Source organism: Tasmannia lanceolata, unplaced genomic scaffold, assembly GCF_043159265.1.
Source record: "Tasmannia lanceolata isolate RefF3 unplaced genomic scaffold, GAP_Taslan_0.1 ptg000012l, whole genome shotgun sequence".
In the NCBI taxonomy this organism is placed as follows: Eukaryota; Viridiplantae; Streptophyta; class Magnoliopsida; order Canellales; family Winteraceae; genus Tasmannia; species Tasmannia lanceolata.
In genome coordinates, this window is record NW_027518689.1 from 42,841,828 (window position 1) to 42,866,447 (window position 24,620).

Below are 24,620 nucleotides of genomic sequence, written 5' to 3' on the forward strand. Positions count from 1 at the left end.
TTCGGTTAAAACCGAATAACCGAACCGAACCGAATTGGTTCGGTCGGTTCGGTTCGGTTTTTTTCCGTTTCGGTTTTTTTTATTTGGCAATTCGGTTATTCGGTTATCTCAAAAAAAATTCGGTTAACCGAAATAATGATAAAAATCATTATTTTTTCAAAAAAAAGTGTGATACGGGCACTCCAAAGGATGATCAAAACCGTCCATTTGATTGATCACAACTTAATTAGGTTGTGCTCCAAAAATCATTTTGATTGGATGATCCTAGCCCTCCGATCGAAACCAAGATTTTGCTTTTTTCCCTCTTTTTTTCCCACTATTCGGTTATAACCGAATAACCGAATTTTTAATCGGTTCGGTTTCGGTTACCGAAATTTGATAACCGAAATTATTTCGGTTATCAAATTTCGGTTATTTCGGTTCGGTTATAACCGAATAACCACCCCTAGATTGCCACTTTATCCGGCATAGAATTCAGAAAGGGGAGATATGCACAATGTTTACTAGATCTGTCGATCGGATATGTTGACCAAACCATTAAGCAAAGCAAAGTTAAGTGACATTTGTAGCAAGCTAGGAACGTTTGACATTTACATTCCAGCTTGAGGGGAGTGTTAGTTGTATGCTTATATGTCCATGTAGATGCCTAAGGGCATAGTGGTCATTTGTAATGTTCTCTCTTTATATAAATGCATAAGTGAGGCGGAGCACTCTCCAACTCATTTTCTTCTTCTCCATTCTTCTCTAACATGTACATTATGAAATTAATGAATGGAGTGATTTTTACTCCATTTTGTGATTTGTTGAAGCTTATGCATATGTAATTGTATCCATTTTCGATTTAGACCGGACCTTACTATTTGTGGCATGCGTGACAACGTATGTCATTATGTGTTTGATCTTTGTTAAACCATTACAGATGGTTGTTTTGCTTATGTGATGATATCAAATTGTCTATTGGTGCTTATTCTTGCATTTTCTGAAGATTCATTTTTACCATAAACTGTAATGATTCTATAGGATTTTCATCAAAATCTATTACTAATCCGACATGATTCTTTTTTCATGGCAACCGACATGCCGAAACTAGCATTTAAGAGCAGATTCGGTGGCCACATCCATTCCCAAAGTTGGTTCCAAGACTGAGCAACCAAAAATTATTGAATTTGCACAATTTCAAGGTGTCTTCCATATTGGGCTGGAATGGTTAAAATGTGCATAACTGCTTTACCCTTTTCTGCAATTGGCGGGCATGATTTAGAAGCTTTCTTAGGATGTCGTGGGAAAGGAGTTGGATTCACATGTTTCTGTATCCAGACAAGAGCTTACTATGTCGAATGAAATGATGGTATTTTTTTGTACCCGTGTAGAATATTTATATTGCATAGTGGTTTGAAAAAATTAAGACATGCAATCTGTTGAAAGAGGAATCACTGTTTCGATCGTTTGGAAATTTCGGTGGCAATCCTGTAAAATCACGAAAATGCATGAAAGCATATGCAAATGATACTATGTTGCATCGGTACGAATACTATTGCGGAATTCGGCACGGATATCGAGTGTCAAATTCGGCAAACCTCAAAAAGAACGATTCCAAAATATTTTAATCAATTCTCAAATTTTATTTTTTTACATAATAATATGGTTATAACAAGTAATATATTGAATATTTTAGTAGGTTAAGTAGATATAATATTTTATTTCCATTTAAGGAACTTAATATTAGGATGGGTAAAACTCAAAACATATGATAATTGTAAAGTTGTGGTGGTAGTATTCAGAACTAATAGATAAAAGCGATGTAGAAGTGTCTCAGAGAATCTTGAAGTATTGGAATCCGAGACGTGTCCGACACGGATTCTTCGCCCATTTAGAATAATCCATGTAACAGTGAAATGATATAATATGATGAAACTTTAGGAAATGTTAGAATAAGCATAAATATACATTGAGAAACCATCACATAAGGTAGCCATCTATAATGGTTTAATAACATCAAACACCTCGTGACATGCATTGTCAGTCATGTTTGATAAGTCAGTACATGCCACATTTCACGTGTAATTCATATAAATATTTATTCATAATATATACACTAAATTTTATATGTAATTCATTTAAATATAATTATGTGACACATTGATATATTATACCACTAATACACTTATGATTTTGGTTTCGGTATGCATTTCAGTGGGGATGGTAATAGAAATATTTCGGTCATTTGGTGTCGGTTTCGGTGGAAATTTAAAACCATGCTAGGGATGATGACTTATCTATTCTCTGGATGGTTGAGATGTCTTTTGAGGGTATTGCATAGATCCTTTGGTAGTTATCTCTATATGTAGTGGGCATTTGTACTGGGCAGAATAAAAGAATATTTTATGACTTAGACTCAATCCGTGGAAACTGATAGTGGAAGTTAAGGTTTATCCTGTTCAATTATTTCTCTGCGAGTTAGTCTCCCTGAAAGATTTTCTTGCTAGATTTGTTCCTCTCATTATGTACTACCAAATTTAGCATTTGTAGGAGCTTTAGAGTGGACCAGATACTGGTTAGACTATGAAAATTTCTCCAGTGTTACTGGCAGAATCCTATACCTTATTAACTGATCTCTGGATCTTTGAGTAGAAGCTTGTGGCTAATGATGCCCCCCCACCCCAAAAAAAAAAAAAAAAATCCCTCGGAGACCTCTGATTTGATCTTGTCAGCATCAATAGTGAGCTCAGGTCCATGGCATCTTCCAGCTGCAATTATGGAGGTGTTGGAACTTTGTATAGAATTGTTGCTCTCTGTTAAACACATTCCGTGTAGCACTAAATGGAGTTGGTATGGCCCAGTCAACAACGTCATGCACCAATGAGTGTTGGTGTTTGTTTTCCTTAGTTTTTTTTTTTTTTTTTTTAGATTCCTTTAACTGTACTATTATGGAGATATCTATCCCTTATGTAATTTTGCCTTAGATTTGTATTAACTCTGGGAAAAAGGTGTTGAAAAACTTTGAAAAACAAAACTGGTAAGGCGGCTAATCATTTTCATGCTCAAGGGACAAGCATTTATGCTTCTAAAGCCCCCACAATTTCTACATCTTATGCAATCACCCTATAGATTATGTTGCCCCCACAATTTATAGATCTTATGCAATCTCCCTATAGATTATGTGAATTATATATTTGCATACTCTCTCTACCATTATGGGTCTAAAACTATCTTTTTCATGTCCTACTGCATTCTGAATATTGTATTATTTATTTCGATGGATAGAAATTATAGAAGAATATCTCTATAGAATTGTGCCTACAGCTTACTCGTGACCTTTGGCATGCATCTGTTCACAATAGTCATCTCTAATTATTTTCTTCTTTCTCATTGAGTTGTCCAATTTGCACATGTGATTTGAATGAATATGCTGTATATTGCTTGAAGATTGTTTTTTTGAAATGGATATTGCATGAAGATTGTTAAAAACTCTTTATTGAAAGATGCTTAATTGTGGACAATGAATAGAGGGCTCCTAACTTTTAAGTTCATTTTATGCCAATGCATAATAACAGTCATAATTACTTTTTGTTAAGAGGTTTGCTTTTTCATTTTTGCATGTAAGATGCTGTTAATTTTCTGGTTGTTTTTGAATGAGTTATATGCTCTATTCCTTTTGTTGCTGATTCAGAAATTTTCAACAGGCTTTGAACTTGCTGGCTTCAGATGCAACCAGACTACTACCCATCTACAATGTCAATCATGTGGGGAATTGATGCCATTGAGAACTGATATTGGTGTACCCCAACACTGTAAGTACTACAATGATCTTGTTAATATATGCTTATGTTACTTTTAAGAAAATATATGCTTAATTTGATCAAGATCACACAAGTTTGGATGCACATGATATTCAGTACAATGTGATTACAATTCCAATTGTTCTTGGATAATTGATGACAAGAGTGTATCCTGGAATGAAGTTCGAGGTTTTCTTATTCTATTTCTTCCATCTGTTATTTTTATAATTTATGACATTGATGTAGGATAGGAAGAGAAAATAAGAAGAAGAAGAGAAGAAATAGAAGTAGAAGAGAAGAAATGTGGGAGAGGAAGAAGAATAGAAAGAGAGAACTTGGGGAGAAATCTGTAATCAATTCAATTGTTCATCAAAAGTGACAGATATTTATATGAATTACATTTACCAGTATGTGTCACATAATTATATTGATATCAATCATGGTTTTAAATTTAGACCGAAATCTGAAATTTCGGATTTTGGTGAAGACCGAAATCAATCATGGTTTTTTCGAACAAAATTACCGAAATTTCTGTAATTTCGATCAAAATTTCTTCTCAAAAATCCGGGATTTCGTGGGCCAATACCAAATTTCGCCTAAAATTTCGGGATTTCGGCTGAAATTTCGGTTTCGTATAACTCCGAAATTTTAGCTGAAACCGAAATTTTAAACCATGATATCAATTGCATATGAAATGTGGTGTATGTATTATGTATAAATATTTATAGGGGAAATTATTAAAAAAATGTGAAAATTTGCTGAAATTATGAATCAAAGGGAAAGTTCTCAAAATCATGAGAAAAGGGTGTCAGGTACGGTCAGGAGCTGTTTTAAGACAAGAATACCCTTCTCTTTCTTTTCCCTCCACCTTTTTAGGAACGGTCCCAATGAACTTCACCAACCCTTTTCACCTTTTTATCTTCTTCTTCCCCAAGCCATTGTCATTTCCACACGGTAAAACTCCATTGCCATTAGAAAAAAAACTCTATTGGTTATCTTTATTTTGCTTTGGGTAATAAATCTATGCTCTGGTAGGTCCATTGTCATCCATTTGCTTAGGTTTTATATGTTCTTTGCATGTTTTTTTCTGTTTACAGTGATATGATTTATTTTCATCCTCTTTACAGTGCTCTCTTTGTTTGCTTACATGTTTGTTTTGACCTCTCTCTCTCTCTCTCTCTCTCTCTAGAGGAAGACCCGAATGGAACTCCTATCTATACAATCAGAACCACTAATTAAAAGGGCTCACAACCAGCTTTTAAACCTCGGAACCACTATTTATACCCTGGCACCACTATTTATTCCTCGAAACCAATCAATAGTGGTTCCTAGAGTATATATAGTTGTTTTGAGTGTGTAAATACACTCATGACCCTATCTAATCAATAAGAGGCACTATTTAAACACTCATAACATCTATTTAATGTGGAAGAATAGAAGGGGGACATGCAAGAGCTGAGATGTTAACCTGATACAATCTTCCTACAGTAAAGCTGTAATTTCCTGCTTGTAGAGCTGTAAACAACTTCTGCAACTCTCAAATTACAGGACAGTTGGACCCTCAACATTTATCCAAATCTGAGTTTTCACTCTTTTGATTTTGTTAACATGATGATCTGTTTACTAAGAAAGTTCGGTTTCTTTCTTCGACGAAGGTCATTTTATGCTTGAAAAATTCAATTTAGTTCCATCTTTGTGTATGTGCCTCTGCTGGTGAGATGTTAACCCCGTAGACTCTTCATAGAAAAGTTGTAAGTTCCTGCTTGTGGTGCAAGTTACAAATCACAGGAAATTTGTGACTGATAACAAAGACATCATAAAAAATTAAAATATCTATAACAGAAAGAAAGAAGTATGTAACAATTGATACAACTTTTGCAGTACTCAATGTTTTTATGTATTTTGTACCAATAACAGAAAAAGTCATTTAGAAAATCAAACAAGTAAATTACAAAAGAGATACCCTCGCACTCGAAGGCACACTATATGCACCCTCTAGCTAAAGAATCTGCCACCAAGAAAGATCCATCCCTTTACATAGGTCTAGTATCTTGTTTTATATATAAGTGAGTTTTGGGCTCCAGACTATGACAGAAATGCCACACTATTGGTTTGGAGGAGAGTCTCTCGGCCCACGACTTTTTCCCAAGTTTCATAAGAAAGATGCAAAGACCACAAAGAAGATTGAATGCTTTGGCTTCATTGGAATTCTTGGTACCTCAAGGACATGAGAAGGCTTTCAATATTTCTCTGTTGTGGTTCCTCAACATGCCTCCCACCCTTACAACATCTGATTGCCTAGCTTGTTCTTATAGCCTTTTATTACATATGGGGACAATCTCTTCCGTGCTTTAATTTATTACCATTTATTAGAAAAAAATCTTCTATTCTTCCACACTTGGAACCATTTTTTAGACCTATGAACCACTAAATTATGGTTCCAAGAGTGTAAATAGTGGTTCATACATTGTAATAGTATTTCAATGGTTTTAAACGTTATCAAAAAATCAGATGCACTATTTAAACACTCAGAACATCCATGTATACACTTGGAACCTTTATTTAGCCCTCCGAACCACTAAATTGTGGTTCCGATAGATTAAATAGTGGTTCATACATTCTAATAATATTTCATTGGTTCTAAAACTGATCATCAGTGTATCAATAGTGGTTTAAACACTCATAATCACTATTTAAACACTTGGAACCACTATTTATACATCGGACCACTAAATAGTGGTTCCGAGAGTGTAATAGTGGTTTATAGCTTATTAATAGTGGTTCTAACATTCTAAAGTGGTTCTAACATTCTAAATGATGGTTCATAGTTTATAAGAAGTGGTTCAGAAGGTTTAATAAAGGTTATCCCTATAGGTTTGTGAAAATGGTGGAAAGAAGGGCTTCTTTTATCTTACACGTTGATGGCTACTTGAAGGATGAAGTATCATTCTAATATATTGGCGGGACGAAGATGTGTTTAATTGTGAATTGCGATGTAAAATTTTCAGAATTTCAGTCTCTAATTATCTATAAAATGTCGATATGTCATGGATCATATCAAATCTTGTTAGATGACATTCGAAATGATGATGACCTATGTATGTGATGATGCTTTTTGAGAATAGCCTCTTTAATTCTATGAGCCCTTACATAACTAAAGAGTACAGAGTTGGATAAATTATTTCTGCATCGGACCTTGTAACCACTATTTGGCCGGTGGTGTACATGTGTTGGACAGTGATAATATATTTGTGTCGTGGTACCACTATTTTAGACCTTGGAACCACTATAAGTCGTGTGTTGGTGTAACGACCCAAAAACCATATCGGGTCGTTACCACAAAGAGAACATAAAAACCTGTAATAAATTTACCAAGATTTTTTTTTAAAACCATAAGAGAACGATTAATATCCATATCCAATACTTTACTAACATACTAAAATGAAACCATCCAAATAAAATGTCTCTACATCCAAATTAAGTCCCTTCCAAATTGGGATAATTTAAAAACTTCTAATGACTTAAATAAATCTTAGGAACCAAACATAAATGAAAATAAAGTAAATAAATGACGACATTCGTCATGATGCTAAGTCTTATTCCGCTGCTCTGTGCATTTATCTAATCGCCCCCATTTGTGGTCATCTTGCGAAACCTGTAGGGTGGATTTTTGGTGTTAGTTCATAGAACTATGCAGAGTCATTCGGTATTCTAAAGAAGTACAAAAAATAATTACTAAATTAAAGTGCATAATTGAACAATTAGTGAGCATAGATTAATAACGATATCTGCAAGAATATGACAGTTTAATAATTAAAAAAGAAACTGTGTACACAAAATAATCGTAACTATACTACACAGGGCATATCCAAACAATTATAACTCTAACTAAGCTATGAATCTGTAATGAAAATTGTGAATTCTTTAAATATGAGATGTGTAACATGAGACAGCTTTCCCAAGCTACTCAAGCTCCCAAATTGCATGTTACCTTGCCCACCAATACGTTTCACTACCCCTGCCTAAAGGTAGTGGGCATGGGGGACTTTTTACGATGCGCCTACTGGCCGCTCCGCCTCTTGACATCATTGTCTAAGAGGATGCATTTACCGCCAAGGGGGTGCGCTAAAACCCATGGCCGGCTTGGAATTCTGTGATTCCTGGACGATTCCTTTTCCGCCCAAACCGCCATATCCCCTCATGCTCATGCATTTAATTCTCTTGCCAATGTATTGGTATTATTTACCAATCATTATTCATATACCAGTTTAAACAATTTATATGCTTCAATTCTTCAATCTATAGTAATACCAACATAGCAGGATATGAAACCTAACGTTATATAAGAAATCACTATTATTTAATAATTCTGCAGTTCAACCATATAATAATAATAATCTCGTGCTTGCTAAATAATTCTTATCATACACATTTAAAATCAATAATTATTTAAAGCACTAAATTATAGTACGTCACATGCCTTGAATTTAAACTGGATCTTGTGCGGCAAAACCTGAAAATCTCTCAGTGAGAAGAGACTGTGATCGACCTGAAATATAAGGTAGCATGTAGATTAATTTTTCAAGTTTCCTTAATTCCCTTCTAGGCTAAATTTCGAACACTTTTATGTTTTTGTTTCACTTTTATGTTGGCTATCCGTTTATTTATCTAAACCATCAAGTTCCAATTAAGTTTTATCAAGTACTCATATCCGAGATTTTGGGGTTCATATGTCCATTCAAAAACCACCAGTTAAAATAAAATTAATTGTCAAGGATTCAAAGTCTAGTCCAATACACGATTTCCCTGATTTACCTCTAGTAGTCAACTATGAGATTTTTAGATTATTCAAACCTATCAATAGTTACACCAAGGTTCATCGATTTTTACCCTACAAGTATAACTGTCTAAATTTTACCACTTTACAGATAACACAAAAAATTATAATATATATATATATATATATATATAGGTTGGTACAAGGAATCCATGTTAATATGCATTCATAATTTTTTTTTTCAAAACTAGCAACTGTTAAGTTTAGGGATTAAATCCATACGCACAATAATCATGCTATTTATAACTATTCTCAACAACAAATATTTTTTTAACATCTTTATACACAAGATCACTTATTTAACACGAAATACACTGTTTCGTATGTCTAGGATCATTCATACATGTAAATCACGTTTTTAATACATATTTAAAAATTTTCAAGAATATGTTTTTATGCGAAAATCAAGTACAATTTGGCTTATACTGCAGCTATGTATTTTTAAATTGATTATAAACATGTAAATCACAGTTTCTTTAAAGACCTACTGCTGTTCCAGACTTTTGGAAGTGTTTTATGCCCTCATAAACCAGTTATAACACTCTGAAATCATGTTATTAATATACCCTCTACAAATATATACATGAAAACCCATTAAAATTATGTTTTCATTTAATTTCTACAACTATTACATGCGTTCTTGAATGATTAGGAGTATGTTTTTACATATCGATTAACGAGTATGTTTATTCTTATACAAAAATCGAAGGTATGCCCTAGAATTCATTATTAGACTGAAAAAGATTTCGAGGGTTTATTTTCTTTGTAAAATTATGATTTTAAAACTCTAATATATATGTAACTCATCTTTTTAAAGAGAAAACAAGAAAACAAAATGTACTTTAGGGTTCTTACTTGATTGGAAGGTAGAAAACCACAAACCCTCTTCTCTTTTACTTCTTCTCTTCTCCTCTTTTCTTCCCTTTTGCTTCTCTTTTTTTCTTTATTTCTCTCTCTCTACATACGTAAGTCACTCTCTCTCTCTCTATTTGGTACGTGCGTCTCTCTCTCCCTATTTTTTTTTGTGCGCAAGGTTAGGGTGAGAGGGAGAGACCAATTAACGCACCTTTTTTTTTATTTCTTTATTTTGTTGTTGTTTCATAATCTAAAGTCTAATAGGTTAGTAAGTTTCCCAATTTACTAGGTTTCTTTATTAATTACTTTAGTGTTTAAGCAATTCTTAAAAATACTTTAATTCTTTTGATATTGGCACTCCATACATGGCCCATTCATGGGCGTGTGGAAATTTTGGGCGTGAGAGAAATTACAATATGTAATTTTCTTTTTGTTTATTATTTACAATTTGGTTCCCAATATAACTCTAAAGCTGTAATTGGTTGCTATAATTCCTCTAATCTACTTGATCTTATCAAAAAGGTAATTAGATATGTTAAAAGGAAAGAAAATAACGTAAATAAGTGGTCCCACAATGTTTTGATGCAAAACTCCAAAACATTGGGAGTCGTATACGTATTCTCCCCTAATTGGGATCGTGAATCCCTAAACATTCTCACGAATTCCATTTTTTTCTCTTCCCTTCTTTATTTCTTTAATTAATTAGTTTTCTTGCTATATTTAAGGTATTTTTAATACTTATCTTTGTGATACTAAATAGATTTCCAGCCTTTTGCCTTTTTAAGAATATTCAAAGTGGACCCACACTCCCAATGGAAGTGTGCGCACGTTTTTCCATAAAGGAAAAATGTGGATACTCCACTTTATTAATTGTTTTCTATTTTTTAGATTTATTTTTCCATGGAAAATGATTTCTAAGAAAAATTTATAATCCTACTCCACTTAGTGTATTAATCTCATGCATAAGATTAGAAGATGTGGGATTTTAAAATATGCATTCGTTACAGTTGGAACCACAATTTTGATATTGGAAGCACCCGTTTAGACCTTGGAACCACTATTTTGAACACGGAACCACTTTTTTTTACCTCGGAACCACTATTTTGTCCTTGGAACCACTATTTTGATATTGGAACCACTAATTTAAACCTAGGACCCACTATTTAATGGGATGTGAAATTTGATTTTAAAGTTCTTCGGACTTCCGATAGGATTCCAGTAGTTTTGTTAAAAACTCCTACACATTCGGGAGTCCGAAGGAAACCGTCGGACGTCCGAACGTCCGATAGGATTCCAGTAGTTTTGTTACAAACTCCTTCACATTCGGGTTGTGCTTTCCGGCGAGAGAGACGTGCTTTTCGGCGAGGGCCTGAAAAGGGTTGGCAGTGGAGAGAGATGTGGTTTTTGAGGGTTTATTACGCAAAGCAAAATAAGAGAACCAATGGAGTTTTCTTTCCTAATGGCAATGGCAAGGGCAGTTTTACCGTGTGGAAATGACAATGGCTTGGGAAAGAAGAAGATAAAAAGGTGAAAAGGGTTGGTGAAGTGCATTGGGATCCGTTCCTAAGAAGGTGGAGGGAAAAGAAAGAGAAGGGTATTCTTGTCGTAAAACAGCTCGTGACCGTACCTGACACGCCTTTCTCTTAGTTTTGAGAAATTTGCCTTTGATTCATAATTTCAGCAACTTTTCACATTTTTTTAATAATTTTCCCATATCTATATGAATTACATGTGAAATGTAGTACATGCTGAATTCTTAGATCACTAGTTTTTTATGTCGTTAAACCATTATGAGTGGGTTTTTTTTGCTGCTTCGATGATTTGAAATATGTATTTGTGCTTGTTCTAGCACTTCCTGAAATTTTATCTTAAATGTCCGTCATTTGTATCTGTTTCCATACATTTTCATAATTTTAGAAGATTTTAACCAAATTTCCAACCGAAGCAAACGTTTCCATTTTCATGCTGATCAAAATCGAAACTGAAATTTAAAACCTTGCCCTTTTCTTGTTGAGAGTTATTTTTCAAACCAACATCACGTTTGGCCTGCGTTTGTCACTCACGCAACAAAATTTGTTCGCACATTTCTAGTGTGAGGTTCTCAAACTGGGTTATTTGTTAGACATAGAGTTTCTTTTTTCCTTTTGTTGTCTAGGATTTCTGCTTAGAGGTTTCCCACTTTTTCATTCTTGCAGGTTTAGGATGTGACAAAACATGCTGTGGGGCTTATTGGCGGGCTCAAGGTGGTGTTGCAAGTGACTTTCACATGGTCTGCAGTCCTGAGACATTCAAACCGGTATGTTATACATTTTGTTATGAGGATACTTTCAATTCTGAGTTTGATTTCTTTCTTCTCGAAACAACTAACATTTTTGTCGCATTTGTTGTTAGTAAACATTTTTTTGAAGAACATCTATGCAAAGACTTAATCCTATTGCTCCCTGAATATTATACTTTCTTCTACTTGAGCAAGAGTCTAATATGTGAATTTTGTTTAAATGTGTACTTGTATCTGTTTAATGTAACTCGAAGTGACACCAATACACGGGTACTGGATATTGCATGGATGCTTATATTTGTTGAGTAAACATGCCTTATATGGAAGTATAGTCGAATTTAGTGTCATGTTTATTGATTGGTAGTACCCATATTTGTAATCTGAACTTTGGGTATGCGAGTGTTAAATATGCTATAATTAATATATTCCCTTTTCCAAGATGAATCATGCTACATGATATATCCTATAGCCCTTGCCGTGTCTTGGATGCTGGAAAATTCCAACTTTTACTACACCCAACAACTACAAGGTTAGACCCCTCTTTAAACTTAATGTATCGAATCCTCTTCTTCATTTATAGAATTCAAATCACAACAAAGGGGATAACTTGATATCGTGTTCATCTAACTGATATGTATGCCAAAAGCATGTAGGAAATTGGAGGTGATGATGTAGAAAAATTCTATCTACTATGGATGCTCTGATACCAATTGATGTAGACACAAATCTGCGTTTGACATTTTGATACAGATTGGTGTAGATGAAATCTATCTACTATGGATGCTCTGATACCAAATTTAATGATGTAACTAGTATCCAAAAAAACCTTAAAAATCAAGAAATCAATCATGATTGAATTTTTGTGGATGTCTAGAATGATTTAAGAAATCTTCCCTGTTAACAATATTCTCCCGACAAAGTCCACATACAATCTGGCAAATTGAAAATCACCTTTCAATGAATGAATTATGTAGAAAGTTGGATGAACTAACTTGTCTATAGATCAAAACTTTATGCTGGAAATGAAAAAGTCCAAGGTCAGGCCCTAGTTGATTTTAAGTTTTTAACCGTGGGTCAGATCTTCTATTCCGGTAGAAATCTGAAGCTATAGCCCCTCCCAACTGGAACCTATTATTCTCGAATCCCCATGTTCAGAAAATCTGCATACAAGATACGCAGAAATTGCAACAAAAAAAGAAATGTAGAAAATATCCAACTCTTCTTTCCATTTCCTATTTTCAAAAACTTCCCATCTTTCTCTCCCTTTGATTGCTTAGGAATTAAGGATTAAGCCCATTTGAACAATTCTTTCTTTTATCTCTTTTATATCTTGATGACACTTCTCCCCTTGTCAAGTTAATTCTCCTTATTATTGCATCAATTTCCTAATATCTTCCATATGCTCATCTTCAATTTGATTCATTACTCGATACACATGATTAGATAACTTTCAAAGAGCCATCTTTATTCTGATACCAATTCATGTAGACTAAAATCTTCGTTCGACATTGTAAAACCAAATGATGTAGACAATCTATGTACTATGAATGCATTGATACCAATTGATGCAGACAAAAATCTACATTACACGCTCTGATACCAATTGGTGGAGACAAAATGTAACTTCAATGGATGCTTTGATACCAAATTTAATGATGCGAGTAGGTTTCGTTCTTTATCCATTCTCATGATTCTCAATTTGGTAGTCAGAATCAATTATTACTCTTTGGAGTGCTTTCATAATTAGAATCATGTTTTTAACTCATTTCTAAGTATCACTTTTTCTATTTTTTTGGAATAGAATCACATTCTCCGGCCGTTGAAAGAAAATGATTCTCTACCACCCTCTTCTACTGGTTTGCAGAAAAAAAAAGTACAGGAGCAGATATTTCAGAGAGTATGCGTCTGTTGAGAACTTCATTAAACATGCGATCTTTAATCGGACGTGCAACCATCGAAGTGATTTCAATCCGTAAGGCAAATCTAATGTTGGGATTAGAACCTTTTTTTTTTCTGCAAACCAGTATTGCTTCTATAAAAGCACTTGCATCAAACCGAAGCTTTAAACACAAAATTTCAAGTCTTACATCCTTTGGTTGAGGCAAGAATGCAACTTGCTGCCCAACGCAAATTCATAGAAATAGGAAGAAATTCAGAGTACAATAAAACCTAAAAACAAACCTAGGCTGTCTAAAGATAATTACCCGGTCACTAGTTACCTTCAACTGGATGCTGTAGCCAAACAAAGCAAAAACAGAGCTACATCCGTACCCAAAACAAATTACGAACAGCTCATAATCTCAATCTAAACAGAGAGACGGATACTACAATACTACCCTTATTGAACAGCAGCCGACAACCTAAGAAACAATCAATTGCTGCAGCGGCAATGATTATCATCTGAAAATATGTCCAACCAATAAATCATGTCGAGACTTCTGTCGTAGATTATTAGCAGAAAAAATGGTTCTGAAAACAACAACAATGAAGCCATAATAAGCTTATGTTATCTTCTTAGGCGTGTGGGAAGAAGGAATTGTGGGTGGTCGCTATTAAATTTTCTAGTGTGTGGAAAGATATTCTGTCGGAGCATTTGATTAAGAGATGGAAAGCTGCAAGGCGGACCCCTCCCGCTCCTGGTTCCATCAACCTGAACTTTGGAATCTATTCTATTGGGAACCCTGGGCCAGCTGGTATTGGAGGAGTGTCCAAAGATAGCAACGGGGCGTGGCATTTGGGGCACATAATCAATGGGATAATTAATTTATCGAAGGGGTGAAACTTCTTTATTCAACATGGCCTTTGTGACTGCTGATATGCATTTGTGGAAGGGGTGAAATTATTCCTGTTTCTGCTTCAATTCTGTTCTGTGTACCTTTCGTTTCCCTATGCAATAAGCATTAATTCTCTCGATCATTAAAAAAAAAGCATTAATTCTCTAAAATAAAAGGTCCTGAAAGAAGAAGACTGTGGTGGATCTGGAAGAGGAGAAAGGAATTGGACTAAATTTTACACAGGTTCACGAATGTATTGAAATTTAGGGGACAGGCAGGGAGAGAAGAAGAGACGTGAGAGGCTTGTGCATATGGTTTTATGCCTTTTGGGGTATGAGCAGAGGGAGAGGACAAGAGATTGCCTTCTGTCATGATTCAAGCAATCAAGGGAGATGTTAGTCCCTTCATTTTGAATTAAAACCCATTTTTGAGGTTTTGGGAGAGTTTTAGGGCTCCCTTGTTTGTGATCCATATGAAGTTTAAACTTACAGATTCTTTCAGTGGATGAAAAGTTCCATAATCATGTTAGCACCCCATGTTGTAGCTTTTGTGACCTGAATCCGTGGTTATCTTTTGTCTCAGTTGAGACTTTTCTTAATATCTTGTCCATCTTAATTTGTGGTATAATTTTGTATCTGGCATCCCTACTTTTGTATCCTTTTAATTTGAATCAATTAATCGACTAATTTTCTTCTATCATTAAACCTTTTTAAAAAGTTTCACTGAATATGCGTATGCAAATATTTTTCTAGGTGCATTGAATTTTCTATAGATTTTTTGTAATGTGAAAATTAAAATTTCTTTGTTTGCAGATCTCAGAACATACTATCGATATGATTCCAGACTCAACTCACCAAAATAATCGATATGAGAAAGCTGTATGAATACCTCTGTACTTATATGTAAAACAGTTGTGACCCCTTGATAGACATGATGCCATTTTTTTAAAAATGCTTTTGTGGAGCATTAGAGGACAGGCCTTGGCGCAACGGTAAGGTTGCTCCATTGTGACCTGGTGGTCACGGGTTCGAGTCACAGAAACAGCCTCTCTGCAAAGCAGGGGTAAGGCTGCGTGCATCTAGCCTTCCCCAGACCCCGCAATGGGGGGAGCCTCGTGCACTGGGCCACCCTCTTTTTTGTGAAGCATTGATAGACATGATGTCATTCTCACATTTTAACTTGTTTTCTTAGATCACAGAGAACTTGATACGACAGACAGGGAAAACATTGCGGGATGTCATCTCAAATTGGATTGGAAAGTTGAACAATAGAGAAATTGGTAAATGTCACAAGTTTTTCATTTTGTATCTTTTGAAATGGAAGCTCATTAATGTGTACCATTCCTAATTTACATTTAAAATACATTGTATGCATAGCTAGCTATATCACTTAGGAATATTCAATGCATCAGTTGGAACTTAGATGTTAAATCCACACCTTTTTATAGTTATTCACATAATTGTTCAGATCAAGATCTGTAAATTGAGACCGGGCTTGGGTCTTTGCTTTTGTCCTTGTTGATGTTGATGATGATGATGGAGAAGAAGAAACGTGAGAGAAGAAAGAGATGGGGGAAGTTAGAGTCGATAACCCGACCGCTCACAGAATATAATATTATATATATATATATATATATATATATATATAGAGAGAGAGAGAGAGAGAGAGAGAGAGAGAGAGAGAAAACGGTTCCTACACATATGTGTAGAGAGTTCTCTACACACTAGCTTAAAATACAGTGGGGGCCCACATTGTTTGGGTGATCCAAGCCATCCATTTTAAAGGCCCTCACATAGATAGGGTGTCTACAAAAAATCAGATCCATAGGATCATCCCAACCCTACGATTTGTGGAGGTAAAATGGATGTCTTTAAACCTTCACAAATTAGTCCATTTTTTGCCTCCACGGTTCAAATGGTTAGGATGATCCTATGGATTTGATTTTTTGTGGACACCCTATCTATGTGAGGGCCTTAAAAATGAATGGTTTGGATCACCCAAATAATGTGGCCCCCACTGTATTTTAAGCTAGTGTGTAGATAACTTATCTACACTTATGTGTAGGAACCGTTTTCTCATATAAATATATATATATATATATATATATATATATATATATATATAGAGAGAGAGAGAGAGAGAGAGAGAGAGAGAGAGAGAGAGAAGGGTTCCTGCGCTCGAGCGCAGATAGCTTATCTGCGCTCGAGTGCTGGAAACAGGGGTGGGGCTACATTTTGGGGGGGAGGGGGGGGGGGGGGGTGATCCTAAGCATTCATTTGACAGACCCCATCATGGATGGGGGGTGTACCAAAAATCAGCTCCATTGGACCGTCTTAGGGTGTCCATTTGTTGGGGGGGAAATGGACAGATACTGTTTGTCCACAAATCTGCCCATTTTTCACCCCACAAATGGACACCCTATGGTGATCCAATGGAGCTGATTTTTGGTGGACACCCTATCCATGAAAGAGCCCATCAAATGAATGGTTTGGATCCCCCCGCCCCAGCCCCAATGTGGCCCACCCCTGTTTCTGTGCTCGAGCGCAGGAACCCTTTTCTCATATATATATAGAGGAAAGTGTTTCTAGTCGGCCGACTAGAGATCATTCTCTAGTCCACCAACCAAAAACACATGGGTCCCACATATTTTGTGGTGATCTAAAGCATTCATTTGATAGGCCTCATCATAGATAGGATGTCCACAAAAATTCAGCTTCATAGGATCTTCTTAATCCTTTGATTTGTGGAGTTAAAAAATGGATAGATTTGTGGCGGTTTATAGCCGTCCATTTTAAGCTCCACAAATCATAGGGTTGGGATGATCCTATGGAGCTAATTTCTTGTGGACACCGTCTCTTTGTCAGGGCCCATCAAATGAATGCTTTGCATCACCCAAATAAGGTGGGACTCATGTGTTTTTGATCGGCGGACTAGAAACACTTTCCTCATATATATATATATATATATATATATATATATATAGAGAGAGAGAGAGAGAGAGAGAGAGAGACTTTCCCAGTGGTTTGGTGAACACATAGCCGGTTGATCTCAGATCGAGTGAACAGAGTGCAGATTTCTCTCTTTAGGGGTTTCTCACCAATGAAATGACAATCCACTTCATTATGCTTCGTCCTCTCGTGAAAGATTGGATTTGAGGCGATATGAATTGTTGCTTCATTATCACAGTACAATGATACTAGAGATGAGGACGGAACGCCAATCTCAGACAACAGTGACTTCAGCCAAGTCAACTCTCCACACATGGGAGCCATAGCCCGATAATCTGCCTCTGCATCGGACCTAGCTACCACAACTTGTTTCTTACTCCGCCATGATACCAAATTTCCTGCAACAAAGGCACAATACCTTATTTTTTGAAAAAAAAGGTACAATACCTTGTAGTTGACCTATCTGTTGGAGATCCTGGCCAGTCCACATCAGTGAACCCTTCAAACTTCACATGATTATGTTTTTTGAAGAACAAGCCTTTCCCAAGAGTGCTCTTCAAGTACTTAACTATTTGAAGAACTGCTTCCCAATGTGAGGTACCTGGGGAACTCATAAATTAACTAACCACTCCCACTTATTATTATTTTCCTGTAATTTCGACAGAAATTTTGTAACAGATAAAATATTATTTTAAAAATTTCGTCGGATTTCGGCCGAAATTTCAGCTAACAATTCGATTTCGGTGAGGTCCGGAACCAGTACCTAGCCCGAAATTTAAAACCATGCTTCTAACAAATCTCCTTGATCTGGATTGAGATTCACATTAGGATCCGTAGGAACCTCAACAGGCTTTGTTCCTAAGGATCCTATTTCTCCTAAAATATTCAGCACATACTTCCTATGGGACAAGGAAAGTCCATTCCGAGAATACACTACGTCCACTGCCAGAAAGTACATGAGACGTCCCAAATCTTTGGTGCAAAACTCTGTCTGAAGAGTCTGAAGAAATTCTTTCAGCTTATGAATGCCCGTCCTATCATTTACAGTAATGGTAATGTTGTCCACATACGCTATCAAGAAGATATATTCCACATCATTACATTGAATGATCAACAACACATTGCTTCATACCAAAGTGCATGATAGCCTCACTAAATCTCCCAAACCATGCTTGGGGAGATTGCTTCAGATATAAAAAGCCTTACGAAGCCCTTCTGCCCCTGAGCAACATACCCAAGGTTCCTCCATATATACCTCCTTAGTGAGGTCACCTTGTAAAAAGGCATTCATTGCATCCAAACTAATACAACGACCGTCCCCGGTTCACCACCAAAGAGATAAGAACCCGGACAAAGGGAATCTTCGCAACTAGAGAGAATTTCTTAGTATATTCCATCCCAAATGTCTATGTGTAGCCCTTCGCAATCAAACATACTTCCAAACGCTCAACTGTACCATCTGGCAAATATTTAATGGAGAAAATTCATAAATGACCATTGGACAGTAGCGGAACCAACTGCCAAGTGCATTTCAATGAAGTGAATTCATCTTAATTCCTGAGAATTTAAAAATAGGGAGATGATATTTTCACCCTCTCTGCAGTACGTATTCGCCCCCCTTATAACATGAACAGTGGGCAACTTTAACGCTTTTTGACGTCAAATCACGTTAAAAGGGGGGCAAATGTGTTCTGCAGGGGGGTGAAAATATCATCACCCTAAAAGTTAGTGATATTTTCATTTGCCGCCATAATATCGTGATAATTTCATGATATTTTTTATTTTCTTTATTTATACATATTTCTTATATTTTTAAATAATTTATTTTTATCGTTTTCCCAATATAATCCGGAAAAAATAATATATCCCAAGATTTTCCTTTGCCGAGAAATTCCAGAGAAATGTTTGTGACTTAGAGCCCAACAAGGTAGCACTTCCTCTATTTGTGACTTAGAGCCCAACAAGGTAGCACTTCCTCTTGATTGCCTTCTGCTTCTAGGTCATAGCTTAATGATTCAGGAGCATCCAACCATATGGCCGTTAAACCTGATATACATTTTTCTTTTCAATCACATTCTTTACTAAGTCAGAGTGTTACTTTAGCTGATGGGACTACATCCCTTGTCTCAGGCGTAGGTGCAACTTCCGCTCATTCAGGCCTTTCATTATCCTTTGTTCTTTGTGTCCCAAAATTTTCTTTTATTTTACTTTGTTAGTCGGTTAACTAAATATCTGAATTGTTCTATTTCTTTCTTCCCTTCTTATTGTGTTTTCCATGATTTGAAGACTGGGAGGAAGATTGGTTCGAGTCTAGGGTGGATGGCCTTTATCACGGGAAAGTGTAGCTCTACGAAGCTCGGTCGATTTGTTTCAGTGGCACTGTTGTTGGGGCCATCGTTCAGTTGAGAAGCTTCGGTAGTCGGTCTTAGTATCAAGTCTCGTTAGCTCATTTCAGTGTGAGTCTTGTGAATTGGGAAAACACCATACGTGTCCTTTCCCTCTAGAGTTGTCAGTCGTGTTTCTCGTCCTATTGAGTTAGTTCATTATGATGTATGGGGTTCTTGTCGAACTTCATCTTTATTTGGTTTTAAGTACTTTATTATTTTTGACGATAACTACCAAGCTCCAGTGGTCTAGTGGTAGAATAGTACCCTGCTATGGTATAGACCCGGGTTCGATTCCCGGTTGATGCAAATATACTTCCGCTCAAAAAAATAAAAATAAATTGTCGATAACAATTCATGAATGATATGGTTGTTTTTAATGAAAGATCATTTAGAAGTTTTCTCTGTTGTTCGTATCTTTTACTCTGAGATTTGCAATCAATATCAATGTTTCATTGGATGCTTACGTACTATTATTGCCAGGGAGTACTTCTCTGCTGCTGGTGGTTTTCACTTTCTTGGAGTCTCAAAGTATTCTTCATCAATACTCTTGTACCTATACCTCCTAGCAAAATGGAGTGGCTGAGAGAAAACTTCGCTACCTTTTTTATATGGCTCGTTCTCTCATGTTTCACATGAAAGTTTCTGAGACCTATTGGAGGGATGCTATGCTTACTGCTTGTTTCCTTAGTAATCATTAGGGGTGCAACTCCGGTCGGGTTGGGTCGGGTTGAGGCCAACCCGACTCGACCCGATTTCCAACCCGACCCGACTTCAACCCGATCCAATCCGAGCTTTTAATCTTAAAAAAATAAAAAATTATAAAAAATGACGGGTTTGACTCGGATCGGGTTGCCAAATCCTCATCCCGAACCTGACCCGACCCGACCTTTTTTCAGGTTGAACCCGTCGGGTTCGGGTTGAACCTGACCCAAGTTGCACCCCTAGTAATCGTCTTCCCTCTTCTTTGTTTGATAATCAAACTCCATTCTCATTTCTTCATCCCTCAGGTAATCCTTTTGCTTCGCTCCCACGAGCAAGGTTTTAAATTTTGGTTTCGGGCCGAAATCATGTAAAAATATGATTATGATTTCGCTTTTTTTTTTAATTTCGACTAAAATTTCTAAAATGTGTCAATTTCGGCGATTTCAGTTGAAATTTCGACTATTTCGGTGGAAATTATAACATTTCGATGTACATATTTAAAATTTTTGTGGAAATTTTCTTTAAAAAGTTCAAAAATGAACCGAAATTTCGGTGAAACCTTGTAAAGAAACAACTTTATGTGAATTTCGTTTCGGTTTGTGCTGGAACTGAAATATCCATGCCCACGAGTATTTGGTTGTGTGTATTGTTCACAACTTATCCTTTGGGTTAGACAAATTAGACGCTCATTCAGAGAAATGTCTTTTTCTTGGTTACTCATGAACACAGAAGGGGTACAAGTGTTACATTCCCGCTTTGCGCAGTTTTGTTTTGTTTCTGCTGATGTTACCTTGTTTGGGACTACTTCGTACTTTTCTAGCTCTGAGACTGATTTTGTCGTGGCACTGGTTTGCCTTTTCATATTCCTTCTTCCTCATTAGATGTCTCACCTTCTCAATTTATACTCGTGGTCATCGCAGGATTTTACAGCCTCATCCCGATTCACCTGCCTCATTCGCACATCCTATCTCTTATTTTGTCTCTTACAATCACATTTCTCCTTCCTATATGAGATTTCTTTATTCTTTGTCTTCTGTTGTTTCATAATTATTAGCTCATCTAGGTTGGCGTGCCCTTATGGATGCTAAGATGATATATATATATATATATATATATATATAGAGAGAGAGAGAGAGAGAGAGAGAGAGAGGAAAAGGGTTGTACGCTCGAGTGTACCAAGCTTATGGTACGCTCGAGTGCCCAATCACATGGGTCCCACATTTTTTGTGGTGATCCAAAGCATTCATTTGCAAGGCCCTATCATAGATAGGGTGTGTACCAAAAATCAGCTCCATTGAATCATCCTAATCCCTCCAAAAGTGGAGGGCAAAAATGGGCAGATTTGTGGACACACAGTGTCTGTCCATTTTGACCTCCACAAATGGATGGGTTAGGATGATCCTATGGAGCTGATTTTTGGTACACACCCCATCTGTGTAAGGGCCTTTCAAATGAATGCTTTGGATCATCCTATCAAAGTGGGCCCACATGTGATTGGGCACTCGAGCGTACCATAAGCTTGGTACGCTCGAGTGTACAATCCTTTTCCTCATATATATATATATATATATATATATATATATATATATATATATATATTCTGTGAGGGGTCGGGTTATCGACTCACTTTTCCCCATCTCTTCCTTATGTCACATTTCTTCTTCTCTATCATCAACATGGTATTAGAGCTTTAGGACCTTTCTTCTTTCCCTCTTTATCTTCTTTTTCCTCCTTTCTCACACACAAAAAAGTAAAAGGAGAAATCGGCGAACCCTAGGGTGCCCAGCCGAACAACCCAAGGGCCAGCTGTCATTGCCTTGCCTCGCTGGCTCACGCGGCCCCACAGCCGGTGTGGGGTGTTGCCACCGCAGTGTCCAGCGGCTTCCTTGGCGCCTCCGCCGAGCATCTCCACCATTGCTATACGTCTCCGCCTGCTAGTGCCCCATCGTCGTTACCCTGCTTTTTCTCTTGCTGTTGTTCGTCTTGATTGGTTTGATGTTCTAAGCCTTCACCGCTACTTGTGTTGATGGCGTAAGTCTCCGCGTTACTTGTTTGTCCTTTGTTTAGCATTGGAAGTCTGAATATGGGACTGGTTTGGTGTGTTGATCCTTTCGAATGGTGTTGTTTGTTGGAGTTCGTATGATTCGGAGACTCGGCATCTTCCGCCATCACCTTTCTTCTTGTTGGATTAGTTATATGAAGTGATTGGTACTCTCTTGTGCGGTTGCTCTTGGTTGTGATCGGTGTTTTGTGATTATCTTAGGATATAGTGTGTTTATGGCTGCTTCCACTGGTTCTTCCACTATGGAGATTCAGAACATATGGACCACCCTAATTTGTGGATGCTTTTATTCTCATTAGATTATTTCTCAGTAATCAAATCTCTTCCAGAGTATCGACTAGAAACTCTTCAAATCGTCGATTCCAATAAAGGATTCTTCTCGATTGTTATACTTTAATCTTTTCCGACAAAACCAAGTTACTTCAAATCATTGATAAATAATTTGCTCGTTTAATTTCAAGGTTCTCCATTTTGCTCCTTTAATTTCAGGTAATTTTTCCTTTTTTTGGTCTTTGAAAGTTGGATCCTCCATGGCGTATGACAATTGAAACCTTTCTCCTTGCCAGAGGAAAGGTTGGGTATATTGAAAGGAACCCCCCTCCCCCCCTCCAACAGTGAAGATAAGTTGTATGGGAAGGTGGAGGCATGAGGATACCGTAATCAAGACTCTTTTGTGGAACAATATGGAACCCAAGGTTGCTGGCTGCATGATGTATCCGATCATCCAAGGACATTTGGAAACAGGTAGAAACCTTGTATTCATAAGTGAACAACTTGACTAGGATCTGTGATGTGTACTCAGAACTCCTAAATTTGAAGCGTGGAGATAAGTCAGTTTCAGAATTATACTCCCAGTATGTGACTATACGAGCAGCTTGACATGTATTTGCCTTTCACTACTGATGCCACTGTTTTGGCTAAGCGTTTTTGCACGTGATACATTTCTGGATGCCTTAGAGGCTAGAGTTTCTCCCTATATGTCAGCAGATCGTTGGTTTAGGGTCTCTTCCCTCTCTTGATGAGGTACTATCTTAAGTACAGAGGTCCATGCGAGTTGAGGGTTCGAGTGAACCTTCTATTGAGCGATCAACCCTAGCTGCTTAGTTTGGCAGTGATCGCAATGGACGTGGTGGTCGGTCTACTTGTGTTAGAGGTCGGCGTGGGCATGGAAGTGATCGTGATTCAGGGGGAGGCTGTGGTTTTGTTGGTCGTGGAACCCGTTTTTACTCTCGCTAGTGTATGGAAGGCCACCTAGTTGATAATTGCTATGATCTGCATTTGGAGTTACGGCCTCCTCGGTATGCTAATCATGCTTCAGTTGTTGTGTTTGGAAGCTCCGTTGCTCCATTATCTGAACAAGATGAGCAAAGCGATTCCTTAGTGTTCTCTCGGGGCTGACTATGATGAGTTTTTGAGATCTAAGGATAAAGGAAAGTAGCCAACTGCCACCTTACCCTATGGCACAAATATCTCTGATATTTTCAAAATATAGCGATTATATTGCTACATTTTGATAAGACGATAAAATCCCGAAATAATCCTGAGCAATGTTTTGAAAACCGGAATTGAATCATAAATCATAATAGGGGTTAAATTGCATCGGATCGTAAATTGTATCGTAAATCGTAAGATTCATCCAAATTTAAATATATTTATAGTGTAGACAAACTAGAGAATAATAAAATTATTAATTGTTTGTTTTTTATACAAATCTATTAGTTTAAATAGAAACCATCATTACTAGTTATTCAATATCATAATGTTAATTGTTTTCTAACAAACTTGTCACATATTTCCTATCCAAATCCATGCATTAAGCTTAAAAATAATAAAAGATACAAGATCATATCATTTCTCAAATCAAACATCAAATGACAAATTTTAATTATAAAAACCGGTAAGTGGTCGATTTTGTCCTCATTATAGTTGTCTCCCTGTACGATGTGATTAATGCCTTCAAGCACATGCATTGTACTTGATCGGTTCAAACTGGTTAGT

General features: G+C 36.6%; 1 protein-coding gene and 1 non-coding gene across 2 annotated transcripts in view; both read left to right on the forward strand.

The window, feature by feature from the left end:
- The window catches only part of LOC143888295 (RING/U-box superfamily protein), a 54,096-nt gene that overhangs the window by 20,741 nt on the left and 8,735 nt on the right, over positions 1-24,620 (forward strand). The window contains exons 9-12 of the mRNA XM_077392670.1: positions 3,684-3,791; positions 11,667-11,767; positions 15,336-15,401; positions 15,715-15,802. Of these exons, the coding sequence (XP_077248785.1) occupies positions 3,684-3,791; positions 11,667-11,767; positions 15,336-15,401; positions 15,715-15,802 (363 nt within the window). The remainder of the gene's footprint in view (positions 1-3,683; positions 3,792-11,666; positions 11,768-15,335; positions 15,402-15,714; positions 15,803-24,620) is intronic.
- On the forward strand, positions 5,219-5,336 carry LOC143889039 (small nucleolar RNA snoR104). The gene has a single exon (XR_013254664.1). It is a non-coding gene; the product is annotated as a small nucleolar RNA snoR104 (small nucleolar RNA).